A 13,721-nucleotide genomic window follows, 5' to 3' on the forward strand; every position below is an offset into this window, starting at 1 on the left:
TGAGCTAGCAGAGGGACTAGAAACGAATTTGCCTTATCTTCAGTGCTCTTCCGCAGCTGTATGAGGTAGGCATTATTTTCCCCAATTAGGAGTGATCGAGGACACTGTAGTCTACAGAGGAAAGTGATTTCATGCAAGATGACTATGCTGAATAAAAGTGAAAGTGGGAATTCAAACTCAAGGCTGACTTGCTTAAAGCCCAAGTCTTCCAATGAACATTCTTTTCTTGTTTGTTTGTTGTTTTTATCTACAATATGTTAGGTGCTATGTAGAATGTTCTTCGTCTTTCTTTTAGTCAGCTATAAAAGCTTTTAGTTCTTGGTCTTGGATAGCTACATGTATGAAGACAAAACATCCAGGCCACTGGGCAAGTGACCACTGGTGAGAGTGTGTAGCAGTGATTTGTGTGAAATGATTTGAACAGAGCTAAGTCTGTGGCCCTAGATTCAGCCCCTAGTAGAGGAGAAAAGGAAGAAAAGGAAAAAGGAGAAGGAGGAGGAGGAGGAGGAAGAGGAGGAGGAGGAGGGTGAGGACAGCTATGGTGGCCACCACCTACTTTGTGTAGGTAGATGCTCAGTGGCCTTTCCCTCATACCACAGTCCTGGTGGCAGACACTGGGGCCCATAAGCTAGTGTATAAGAAGTGATTTTGCCTTTGAAAAATGTGGTCGAAAGGGGATGCAAGGCAAAACCAGCTGTCTTGTTAAAGCTTCAAGGAAGGAAACGAATTAGAGGGAAGAAAAAATCAAGGTGGTGGGCCCTAGGGACAAGACTGCTTTAAAAACAATGCATGTCAAAGTTTCCTTTTACTTGGGACTAAGAAATAAACAGAAAATTTTATTATTCTCCGGCTTTGAGGTCACCAAATGTAGATGGTGTGAAGTTCCTGGGAGTTCAGGGGAAGAGGACTTTGGGCTGTTTTTCACACACAGAGACTTGATCATCTTTTTAATGAGGGTATGTCCTGTGTCATTATCAGAAAACTCTCAGCTGCTGATACCAGCACCACCCTCACGTTTGTGGATAAGGAGCCAGGTTTAGCGCCCCTACTTACTCCAGGTGCAGAGGTGAAAAAGCCAAGACCAGCTGGCACTTGAGCTCTACAGGATTTTCACCAGAGACCTTGACTTGCAGGGAGAAAGGAATTTCTGTTGACAATAGAGGAGATTTTGCAACTCTGGTGCGCTTGCAGGAGCTGCAAAGCAGACCTGTTTGGCTGGAGGAACGGGGACAAGGATGCTGACGAAGTTCAGGTTGACAGGGACTGGGGCAGGACTGTCGAGGTCTCTGACTGAGAGATTTTCACTCCAATTAATTGATAGAGATTGACAAGAATATTGTTTTAGGTTAGCTTGGTCAATTTTCTAACCTTTGTAAGAATGAAGCCTGAACCATCATGGTGGGAATACAATGGGAACACGGGAAAAGATGGCTGGAGGGACCTCATGATAGCAGGGCCAATAGAAGTTGATAGCAGTGGAATAAGGAAAAGGGAGAAGGCTTAAGATTCTGGCTCTTTGCAATTAGGTTTAGGGACACGTGGAACAGAAATACAGGGGTAAGGAAAGCAGTTTGGTGGTGAAGGGTAGGGCTAGGTTTAATCTTGAACTTGGCTAGTTTGACCTACTGGCGTTATGTCCACTTGGGTGAATTGGCAGAAGACTGGGATAGCATTGATGGGGGCATTTGCCCTTCAGGAGACCATCTTCACAGAGCTATCGAAGCAGCTAAGATCACAGCCGAGAGCTGGGGATACAACTCTGCCGAAAACTCGGATTTATGGAGTAGAAGCCAGATGTGGAGACATTGGAAACAGAGAGAGTGGCTTAGAAATGGGAAGAAATGCACAGCGGTACAATGTTAAGGAAACCTGACAAATTCAACATAGAAAAGGAGTATGGGTTCGGGAGTGTGCAACACTCTAGAGAGAGCTGCCTAGAGACAGACGCTCACGTGGACTGACTGGCAGAGAATTTCTTTAAAGAGGCCTTTGAATGTGAGATCCTGCCATTTGGGAAAATAATGGCCCTTGAAACTACGTTCTTTCCGAGGTCTGTGGGCACAGGTAGCCATGCTGATTGCAGCCCTAATGGGCTTCTGAGGTCTCTCTCTGGCTTTTTTGTCATCCCTGTCTCAAAGGTCCGAGTTGTCATACCCGTAAAGCCCAGAATCACCACTGCTCTGTGTCTTCACGGTCTTTCCCAGCCAGCATGCACTGTACTGGCAAAGTGCTGAAGACAATTGAGTGGGAATTTTCCAGTGATTTACTTATACTTAAGTAAAGATATGGCAGTTTCTTTTAGTATATGGAACGTTTGGCTTCAGAGGAAGTACCGTTTCATTCCTGACTCCATCTTGAGAGGAAGAACCCAAGTATATTATATTTTTTTCCTTTGCCTTGAGACTGAGAAAAATGATTCTCCATCATCAAGTGTTTGTTGAATGAATCTCTTCTAGGCACAAAGAAATTTGTTAATCAACAAACATGAGATGTAGGGGTTGGGGTAAGGCAAAACCAACAACTCGAGATGGTGACTCACAAGGATTTAAATAAGTGCAAGCATATGACAAGAGTATGTCTCTGTCTTTGGGACATAAGGACCAGCTACCCACTGGGACTTTAAAGAAACAGCCTCCTTGGTACCACCCAGAAGAACACAGGAATGAGGAGGGGGCCAGGTGTCAGCAATGGAGCTGTCAAGAGGTCCCCCCCTTTTTTAATCAGGGTCGCTCACTGGCCTCTCTGGCCTTCGCCACTCTCACTTAGAAAGCCTTGGTAATCATATAGTGACCTGCGGGGTGCTGTGAGAAACAGACAACGCAGAGGAGGGAAAAATGCTTTGTAAGCTGTAAAATGCTGTGTAAATATTATTAAAGCAGAACAGAATATAGGGACGTTAGCCCTTCAGAGTCAACAGGAGAAGGGTTCTCAGTCTCTAGCAGAGGAATTGTTAGGACGTAATGTGTAAAAATACTACTTTTCTTGGGGTGATTTATAAATAGAGTAGAGCATTTAAAATAACACAGAGCAGCTGAGTGGGGTGCAGGGGTCCTTCTGCAATTTCTTTCTTTTCTTCCTTTCCATGAAGGATCAAAACCAAGGTCGGCACACACACATTTTCTACTTCTACCCTGGCATCCTGGCAGGTGATGCTCTCTCTACATCCAGTCTGAAATGTTCTTTTGCAAAGAACTCTTGGAAAAGATATTCTTAAAGAGTGCTTTGATTTTTTTTTTATTATTATTATATTGCCCAATCCCCCCTAATCATGGAAGAAGATGAAAAAAAAAAAAAAAAACCCAGACCAAAGTTTGGAGGTGCTGGGCATTTGACATATCACCTATGGAGCCCCCTGCCAGTCTCACAAGGTGGATATTAATGCTGTTTTCTATAAGGGGACACCTAAGCCCAGACAGGTGAAGTCATCTGACTGGAAAGTAATAGATGGGATCACACTGAGACTTCCTGGCTCCCAGGTTGGTGCTGCTTTCTCTACCCTACGCCTTGTCTTTCCCTCCAAGGCTGGCCTAATGTCCCTCTTCATTTCCTCTCCAGAATAGTTCATATCTGTATCTGGGTTCCTCTTCACCACAAAAGGCAGGAAGAGGCTCTCTCTTACAGTTGGAGACAGCTTCCCGACCACTGGCTGGCTGGCCAGGACCCGTCCCTTTCTGTCCCCGTGTAGCTTAATTGCCATGCTTTCCTCTGTATGAGTTTCCAGACTCCGGGCCAAGGGCCTTAAAAGGCAGGTAGAGAAGCGTTCTCTGCCGGTCTGGCAGCCGGCCATCGCCCCCAGATCTGCTGCTCGCTGCTTCAGAAAGAGATCAACATGGAAGGCATTTTTCTCCAAAGTGAAATTTACATATCAGAACCTTGCTGACTGAGGCAGAAATGTGGACCCTGTGGGTGGGGACCAAGCCTTTGGAGAGAAGGGGGTTGCTCATTTTATGACCCAGGAATGAAAACATTGTGAATAATGAATAAAGTCCGAAAGCGGTAAATCTGAGACTCCAGGGTAGGCGAATAACATGTCAGGGAACGGTGTAAGCCCTCGCCTCTCCTGCAGAGGTGCAGCCCAAGTTTCATTAAATAGCCTTGAAGGGTTAGGATTACAAGAAGCTGAGTCCCCTGGTTCATAATGATGATTTATGGCTGTGTTGTCGACTCTTCGACCCTTCCGTATGAGGAGATGGAGAAAATACATAATTTGCTGCTCATTAACTGTGCAATCTGTCATGGTGGTTCCAGAAGCCATGTGGTCCTGGAGCCTGTGTCTGCTAAGTGGCTTCAGCCCGGGTGTCCTGAGGACACACAACTGTTCCTCCACCGTAGAAAATGATTTTGATAACAATAGAACTAACAAGATAATCTCTGGGTAGCCCACACTGTATCTTTGAACTGAGAGACAGTGGGCTTTACTCCTCTGTCATTTACCAGGCTCCATCCTTCAGAGTCCCCATCTGTATAATGGGCTTGCCTTCTGGACAGAGTGGTGGACCAAATGAAACAATAGTTCATAGGAACTGTGAGAAATGGCTGCTGGGACCAACATTGTCAGGAGTTTTGAGGTGACATACAATCTCTTTTTCCCTCTTGATCTTCCCATCCTACCAGGTTCTTCACCCATGGCTCTCTGAGATAGCCACACCATAGGAGCTTTAGAATGTTGAGAGGCTAGGACTGAAGAGAGTCCTTGAATTGTCATAAAACCCTTTCTCCCGAAAGTGTCCTGCACAGAAGTGACTCTTGCCTAAAATGAGCCGGTCAGTCCAAGTAAAAGATGCTTATTTGCAGTAGAAACCCTCATGTTCTTTCTTACCATGAACAGAAAATTACACCGAATGATGCTTGAGCCAGGATGTCTTTGTCTAAGTCAGGGGCCTGGTCCTGGAAACTCAGGAGCAATCCAAGGGCAGGCATTGTGCCCAGGGCTTTATCCTGCTGCTCCTTGCTTGTAGGTGTTTTTCACAAGGAACCTTCTTTCCTGTTGTCTGTTGCCTGTTTCCTCTGCTTCCTTAGGAAGCCCGCACAGCAGCATTGAGGGTAAATGTCATTACTGTTCTGAAGTACTAAACCATGATTCTGCAAATAGAGAACTTACTCCAAATTCACTCCATGGGTGAGGACTCCAACCATGGCTACTTGATTTTTCATCCAGTGCCCATCCCCCTCCATGTAAACACACCTGAGTGTGATTTATAAATAAAGAATCGGAAGTCAGTGAGCAAGATTGTGGTAATGGACATCTGGACGGTGTTAGCCTGTAAGATTCCATAGGGTAGAAGTTCAAACAGGTTGGAAAGGGAATTGGATCAGGAATGGTAGGAAAGAACATTGGGCAGAGAGTAAGTGCACCTAGGTGCAATCTTTGGGTGCAAGTTAATTTGGGCTCTAGTCTGATCAGCATAGAATGGCTGCTTTTGTATCTGACTTGCCGTACCTCTCAGATTTTAATCTGTGCCTGGTTATCAGAGGGACATTGGCAAGGATTAGGGGACATTTCCAGTTGTGCATCTGAGGATTGACCTATCTCCCACTGCCTGACATCTCTCTGTTCCTTCAGTGATCATTTCTGAGTACCTATGGGGAGTTAAATATTAGTTCTGCTTTCTCAGGGAACAGCTAGGCAAGTATGCTGACTGGTTCCCTGTCCTGTAGAATCATCCTCAATCTGATCTGGGGAAAGTGTGACACAAATACTGTGTACATTTGTCACCCAGGGCTCTTGTGTCAGCATTGTTCCCAACCCTACACCTGCTTGTCCTTGGACCCAGCTGGTGTGCTTATTCTAAACACCACCCGTCCCTACATTTTGAGGCCATTGAGGACCTGGATCACACTCATGCCTTGATGCCTTACCCCACTGTAAAGGAATAACGGAACCTCTGCAAAGGAATGCCCCAGATGTGCTAATCTATTGCTTCCCTTGTGGTTGTGAATGTATCTGCTTACTGAAAGGGCAAGTGTGGTTCATCATCCTCCATGGGAGGAAGTATGAAAGGGAATTTTGTGGTGAGCGATGAGCTGACCATTACTGTCCCTCGCCTGGGGTTGCAACCAGGAAGTTGCCACAGCTGTGCCATGAAGTTAAGACAAGGGGAGCAGGCTGCACGATTGTGCATCCACCCAAGGCAACTTAGTCTAGTGACAGAGAGACACTGTCCACATTTACCTTGTGGAGTGGCAGCTGGCCCGTGCTTACTGGAAAGCCAGGCAGTTTCAGCAGCGGGCATATAGTACATTGTGGAAGAGCATGCAAACCAGCCTCCTTCTTTGGCTTTCAAACCTAAGGAGACAACAAAGCCTAGCTGAGGAATTCAGGTACCTAAAGGTACCCTATTGAATGTTGGCTTTTATTTCAGCGTTATTTTGTTTTTGTTTGTTTTTGAGACAGAGTCTTATTGTGGAGCCCAGACTGGCTTTGAACCCTTGATCTTTCTGGCACTGTAGGTGTATGCCACTGGACCTAGGTTATAGTCTAGTGGTAGTGGTGTTGTTTTCATAAGACTGTGTGTGTAAAAAGTAAAATAGGGCCAGAGATGTGACTCTCTGTGGGGCCTTGGGCTCAATTCTCAGTATCGAAAATTAAATAAATGTTAAATAATAAAAAAGAAAGTCTCCCTTTTCATGACTCAGCACATTTCCTGCCAATGCTGTCTCATATAAACCAGCGACTGTGCAAAGAGGCCAGCCACCTCCTTTTATGGGGAAGGAGGCTGAGGCATGTGAAGCTTGAGAGGTTTAGTGCTGAAGGGTGTGAGGGAGGTGGCAGAGCCTGGATTCACTATGGATTGTGGAAATGCTCATCAATGCCAGCACCAAGGTGGGATGCTCGCCAGAGTTGAACTAGTACTAATAATCCTTCACCACCTCCCAGAACCCTAAGATTTGCTCACGGGGGTCCCTGATGTGTCACTTTTAATCATGCCCTTGAGCCTCTATTTTCTTTTGTTTTCTGTAATTGGGTCCTTTTTGATGCACATATATACAGCTATACATTAGTCTCCTCATACACATATGTCTATCATATATATTTATACTTGGTGGGTTTTATTGTTGTTGCAGAGATACTATGGCAATGTAAGAATCTTTTTAAAGAAGGAAATGACAGCCATGTGCACACTTTGTTACTCTTGTGTTATTGAAATATACACATTTAAGTAGGAAATTAGGATTCTGTGGGTTATACCTTATAGTTAAATACGGAATATGTTCCCCTGTTGTCACGTAGTGCAGTTTTGCAGCATCAGCTTTGAGGATGTCTCTAACTTCCTTATTCATTTCATTTTAGATCATCACAGGGGAATTCTACCGGATCTATTACCTCAAGGAGAAGTCCCGATCTACCATTCAGAACCCTTACGTGGCCGCCCTCTATAAGCAAGTGGGCTGCTTCCTCTTCGGCTGCGCCATTAGCCAGTCCTTCACAGACATCGCCAAGGTGTCCATTGGGCGCCTGAGGCCTCATTTCCTGAGCGTCTGTGACCCTGATTTCAGTCAGATCAACTGCTCCGAGGGTTACATTCAGAACTATAGGTGCAGAGGAGAAGACAGCAAAGTCCAGGAGGCCAGGTAGGATGCTGCCACCACACGGACACAGCAGGTGCCCTTCTTGACACGGTGAGGTTTAGAGAGCACCCCCAGAACACCCCAGGTGCTGGGCTCTGGTTTAGATGAGGAAGAAAGCGTAGTACCTGCTCTCAAAGAAAGAACTCATAGCCAAATGATCAAGACAGATGTGTAAATCCATCACTGTGATATGGCATTGCTAAACCCATTCATTCATTCATTCATTCATTCATTCATTCATTCATTCATTCATTCTCTTGTTTATTTATGCATGCCTGCTACGTTCCAGGCATTACATCCAAGGATGCAAAAATGAACAAGTATTCCGAGTCTAGGGAAGGGAAGACAGAAGAGCGAACATTGGGGATGTAAATATGGTCCTTTCACGGTCCCCTCTTGTTTTTGCAGGAAGTCCTTCTTCTCGGGCCACGCCTCCTTTTCCATGTTTACCATGCTGTATCTGGTGGTAAGTTTCTATTCCCTAACAGGAGCAGTGCCAAACCGTAGCTTACCCCCTTGGTATCATGGAGGATATAGTTCATGTGAAATCCTTGTAGGGCTGGGGAAGCTGGGCACATTAGATCTCATCAGAGCTCAATACTCCCATAGCAAAAGTCCTGTTCATTTCTAGGCTTTTTCTATTATTTAGATAAAAATCCATTCCCCCTGCTGCTAAATAGGGACTGTTGTGTCCATTTTGAAATTATAGAGGGATAGAGGATACTCATGTACTAGTTTATGGTACAAGCATTGCTTTCTGGGAAGCCACGACTCCTTTGGTCTTGAGAATAACCTTACGTTACAGATACTGCTCTGTAGTGGGAAAGGATTATTAGACACAGAGAGTCCAAGTGAACTGCCAAGTTTACAAATGCACCAGCAGTGACATTCAAACCCAAGGCTTCTGATCTGGCTCTTCGCATTGTGCACTGTGTGGGTTTGTTTCTGCAGTATACCAGGAAGCTTCATTATATCACTTCAAAAAGTTTTAAGTTGTTTATATGGGAGGAGGCCTGCACATGCTATGGAGTGCCTATGGCAGTCAGAATCAATTAAAGTCCTTACCTGGCTTCCAGGGACTGAACTCAAATCATTGGGCTTGCTTGCATTGTCAAGTAGGAAGTGCCTTTACCCTCTGAGCTGTCTCACTGGCCTTCATTATCTCGCTTGCTGAGAGTGATTTTGACTTTTACAAAGTATTTCCAATGTCCAGGAATTCACAAAGTGCAAAATATGTATTCCTATTTCCTGGATCCAGAGACAGTAGGAAGTGTGTCTGAGTTCGATTGCCTTGGAGCGGGGAGATGTGATTTGGATGCCTGTTGCTCTTCCCTGGCTGGCTTCCGCGGACATGCTCAGACAGTGCAGGTAGATAGCCTCCTCCACTCCAGCTTGGTGGACAGCAAGCCGCTCTGCTTTCCTTTGTCAGTTAAATGCGGTCTTCCCTGCCTTTCCTCTCCCTTGAATGAGGTCCTCGAGCCAAGGCACTTCCTGCTTTCAGCTGCTCCAGTTGAGTTCAGAGCGAGAAGGTGCAGAGAAGTCGGACATAGCCCCGAAGAGTGTAAGCTGTTTGGAAAAAGAACATTTTGATTTCAACTTATTTTAAAAACATAATTAGGAATTGGAAAAAACAGAGTTTGTTTTGTTTTGCTTTTTCCCCACTCCTTTCCAAGTTCAGAGGCCTCCGGCTTCCCATTACCCAGGATGCAGTGCTGAAAGGTAGGCCCCAGCCTATAAAAACAGTAGACCTGGGCCTTATGTATTCACGAAGAGTACTCCTCTCCATTCTTCATTTGCTTGTTTTTGTTTTGCTCTCAGAAAGGATAATTTAGCAGATATTTAGGTTTCTGTTCCGTGTGTGTATTTTACCAAGGCTGGAAGCAATTTTGCAAATGTAATTTCAGTATTTTGTAAAAGTGCTTAGGAGAATTGTATGTGTTCAACCTCCACCCCACTCCCCATGTTCCTTCATTTTATTCCAAGAGAAAAATACTGAGTTCTTTTGAAGCCAGCACTGGGCAGGATGTCCTCTGCAGCTGCCCAGGTGTGTGCTGACATGTTTGGGGTGCAGGTTTGGGGTTCCTGCTGGGTGCCAGGCGCTATGCCTATAGCTCACAACAAACATTCGCATCTCTTCGTGGCTTGTGGGCTTGGCTTTGATTATCTTGTTTGTGGAAACAGACTTGAATCTGAGAAGTTAACAAGGACATCATACAGCCAGCAAAACAGAAAGGCACTTGTAGGGTGGTCTTCCCCAAGGGGCACTGTTATATTGGCCACCGAAAAAACCTTCTCAGAAAAAAGTGGAAGGGAATGTGAGTTCTTGACCCACCTCACCTAGAGGAGAGAACTGTCCTTCTCCACACCTGCTTTCACAGCTGAGAGTGGTTCCACACTCTCCCCTGAGCTGGCTCCCTCCACTCCACAGCCCCTCGCTAGCTAGCTGTGGTCACAGAAGGCAGTCTGCACACAGGATGACTGAGGGAGGAGGCATGCATTGTCATTGAAGATTTATTTGTAGCTCTTGGAGGGAGGGGAAAATTGTAGTGCCTTCTTATTGCTGGAAGAAAGAAGGAAGGGAAGCTGAAAAGAGAGGAGAGAGAGACAGAGAGGCATGCTTAGCCCTTGCCTCCTGGTATGTTATCACACACACACACACACACACACACACACACACACACACACACACACACACCTCTGATTTACATATACACCATGCATCTTAGGAACTTGTGCACATATTCAGTGTCCATTCTTGAAGACACCAACACATGCAGATTCAGACATACAGATCTCTCCTGCTACCTCCCAGCCCCAAGGTTATCTGGCTTTAAATGATCTCAGAAGCAAAAGACTGAAAATTTGAGCAGTGTTCTTTTCTAGAACTTGGTTTTGTGTGAGTATTTCACAGAAATCCCAGTCCTTCCAATGTCCCACTTGCAAAACTTTCTCAAGGAAGTTTGAAGCTCACTGCCTGAGAGTGGAAATCAGGCACAGTCAGGCAAGCCCTTCAGCCCTCCCTGGGGGCTTTTCTCTTGGACTCCAGGAAGTGCTGGAGTTGGGCATGGATCCTGGCTTACCTCCACGCACCCTAAGTTTTTTCTAACAGCCTGAGATCCACAGCTTCCCTGGAGCATTGGGGAGAATCATATGTGAACCAGCTGAGCACAGCACTGGTTGCTTTTGCCTCTGGAATCAGACAGATGTGGACTCTGCTCTGGCTGTGCCCATGACTAGTCGTGAGCTCTGAGTGGTTGTACTTCCCAGCCTCTGTGTACTCCTGTGTAAAATGGAGACTGTTATTTGTCTTATAGTGTGGCTGCCACTTTTCTGATCTGGCCCTACATTCTCCATCTGTCACATGAAAGGAAAAGGAGTGGGGGTTGGTGCTATTTATCACTCAGCCAAGTGTTTCTTTTTGGAAGACGTTTAAAGTCCTCTATGTGATGGAAAAGAGGAAGTCATGAGGGACAAACTTCTGTCCATGTAGCCATGGTGTTCACAGACAGGGGCTGGCTAGAAACACCAGGCATCCCTACTGCAGACTTGTCAGCTTCAGCCATAACCAACAACAGCTTCCATAGCTTTGAAGGGCACTCCAGATTGGGTTTGGATTTGCAAAATGGGTGGCTTGGAAAAACCATGACCCAAACACCAAATTATCTCTGGGCATGGAAGCTTAAGGATGAGGTTAAGGTTTGTTAGAGACTGATGTAGATGCTAATAAAAACAAAAAAGAGCACATAGAAGCATGCGCCATGCCTCCCACCTCAGGGTCTTGGCCTACATCCCAGAAGACCACATCTAGCTTGGTCCTTTGCCTCCATGGACAAGGTATGAGGACAATGTAGTTACCTGGATAAAACACCAAAACTAGGGCAGACACCAATTTATGTAGCACACCTGGTATCTCCACTGTGGACCAGATTCTTTGATACTGTCCAGGGCTCCTGAGATGCTTCAGACCTGGGATCATCCACAAGAAAATCACCCATTCAGCATTTGGCAAATATTCAGTGAGTGGCTGATATGCACCAAGTGCGGTGATGGGAGTGGGAAGTGGAATTTGGTAAGGCGTAGTCACATTGCTTCTCTGAGTTTGTCAGACAGAGGCCCAGGAAGACAGTGATGATAATGTGGCTCCTTGTGCTCAAGAGATTGGGAAATGGGTAGGTTATTATGTCTGTTTGCAATTGTGGTGTGCTGGGGCAGATAGATGAAGACAAAGCCAGGGAAGGCTTCCTGTGGCGTTGGTCCCGTGAAAATGGGAGGAGCTGGAGGAACCCATAGTACATAGAAGCATGTGCTGCACTTCCTACTTGGTGGCCAGAAGGCAGTAGGGAATGAGGTGCACACTTGATAGTTGATCACTAAGCTCCGGGATAATGCACTCCAGCTTTCCCTTCTGCAGTGCACGTAAGGCTGCGGTGGATTTATATCCAGGCTCCTCATTAGAAGGCAGCGCCTTACCCTTTATCTTTTCTCAGGTCTCATTCTCAGAGAGGCCCTCCTGACTGCCCTGTTTAAGATAGATAGCCTCATCCACCATCACTAGCCCTTTCTAACCACACCCCCCCCCCCATCCTTAACAAGTGTGCAGTGAATGTTTGATGAATGAATGAATGTTTGGGTGAATCTCAGACCATTTGACTGTCATAAGTCAATGGTCTTTTCTATTCCAGTAATTTTCTTTTCATCCTACTCATGGACTTGTTAGATTACTAAGAGCCATGTGGTTCAGGGACAAGGCTTTTACCACTTTACTGAACCCTTCACCCCTTGGCTTTTTCTGTGTTGCCCTGTGAGAACTGTTTATATGTCACAGGATTTGTTGGGTACCAAGGAAACAGGGAAGTGGCTGACCTTCGATGGCCACATTCTCCAGGCTGTGGTTGTTAGTCATTGAGGTTTTATTCAATAAGTTTGAAAACCCAGAGCATAGGGTCTGGGCTGCCCATGAGGCATTCCCACAGATCCCTGGAAGAACATGTTCCAACCTCTCATAGGGACATAATTGCTGTTTCTAGGGGGAGAGAGGCATAAACCACTGTACCAGATGGTTTTCCTTTCTACTACATTCCATCTGTCCATTCATCCACCCATTTGTGAACACTTGAGAGCCAGAACCTAGGTGAGCATGTGAGACAGGTGCAGTAGAGGAGCCTGCAGCTCCAAATATCCTGGAGCTTGTCCCAGATAACAACTGCATCATGCTCTGGGATAGCTTTTTTTCTCCAAAGACTGAAGAGCTAAGTTCAGAAAAGCAGGACTCGGTGTACATAAGTAATTTCCTACTGAGACTGGCAGCTAGTGAGTTAGATTATAGATGCGGATAGGCAATTTTTCCATGCAATTCAGAGCTCCCTGGTACCTTGAACAGCATGGCCTCTTCTGCCTCAGTCTTTTCATCTGTGCCATGGGCACCCTGGTGTCCACCTAACATGATGATTGTGGCAGTTGCTGGTAATTAAGCTCCTAGCCCAGTGTGTAACTAACTCAGTGCTTGGCAGGATGGTCATTTCCTCTCCTTCTCTTGATAGTGATGGAAAAATGAGATTTGATTTCTAGGAAGGAAGGAAGGAAGGTCAGGTAAAAAAAAAAAAAAAAAAAAAAAACTCTTTTGTCTTCAAAGCAGTTTAATAACACTACAGAGGGAAACTGGTTTACATCATGTGGCATTCTGCCAAGCACATGAGCCTGGGCCAGGTAGGGAGCCAAGGAGGAAACTGGAGAGCGAGAAAGTGTCACTCTCTGGGTGTGGGTAACCTATGCTGCCTCCCAGAAAGCTGCCTTTTTACTGTTAACCTACCTGTCCCAAGAGCAAGGGAGAGGAAGGGAGAGGACCGCATGGGCCTGTTTCTCCAGTATGCAACTCTAGCAGGCAACACAAATGACTTAGCAAGAATTCGGGCGCCTCCCTCAGTGACTAGTCACACACGGGGCTCAGACCCAGGTAGACAGCACGAGGCCAGAACTCGGTCTCAGGAGGTCTTGTTGGCATTCCAGTTCTGTAGGCCCCCAGTTGTGAAGCCGGGGCCAGGGAGAGCGGTCTGTCTAAGGATGCCCATGTGCCATGTGGGTGCATTCCTTTGAGTGGTGCGGGGGGGGGGGGGGGGGGGGGGGGGGGGCAGCCTCCTTACCTTGATTGTAAT

The 13,721-nt window shown here is 46.0% G+C and overlaps 1 protein-coding gene across 1 annotated transcript in view; it reads left to right on the forward strand.

Annotated features, from left to right (window-relative positions):
• Plpp3 (phospholipid phosphatase 3) overlaps positions 1-13,721 on the forward strand; it is a 76,820-nt gene that overhangs the window by 43,572 nt on the left and 19,527 nt on the right. The window contains exons 3-4 of the mRNA XM_036178134.1: positions 7,292-7,572; positions 7,978-8,035. Coding sequence (XP_036034027.1) covers positions 7,292-7,572; positions 7,978-8,035 — 339 coding nt within the window. The remainder of the gene's footprint in view (positions 1-7,291; positions 7,573-7,977; positions 8,036-13,721) is intronic.

The sequence above is a fragment of the Onychomys torridus genome, chromosome 2 (assembly GCF_903995425.1).
Source record: "Onychomys torridus chromosome 2, mOncTor1.1, whole genome shotgun sequence".
Taxonomy (NCBI): Eukaryota; Metazoa; Chordata; class Mammalia; order Rodentia; family Cricetidae; genus Onychomys; species Onychomys torridus.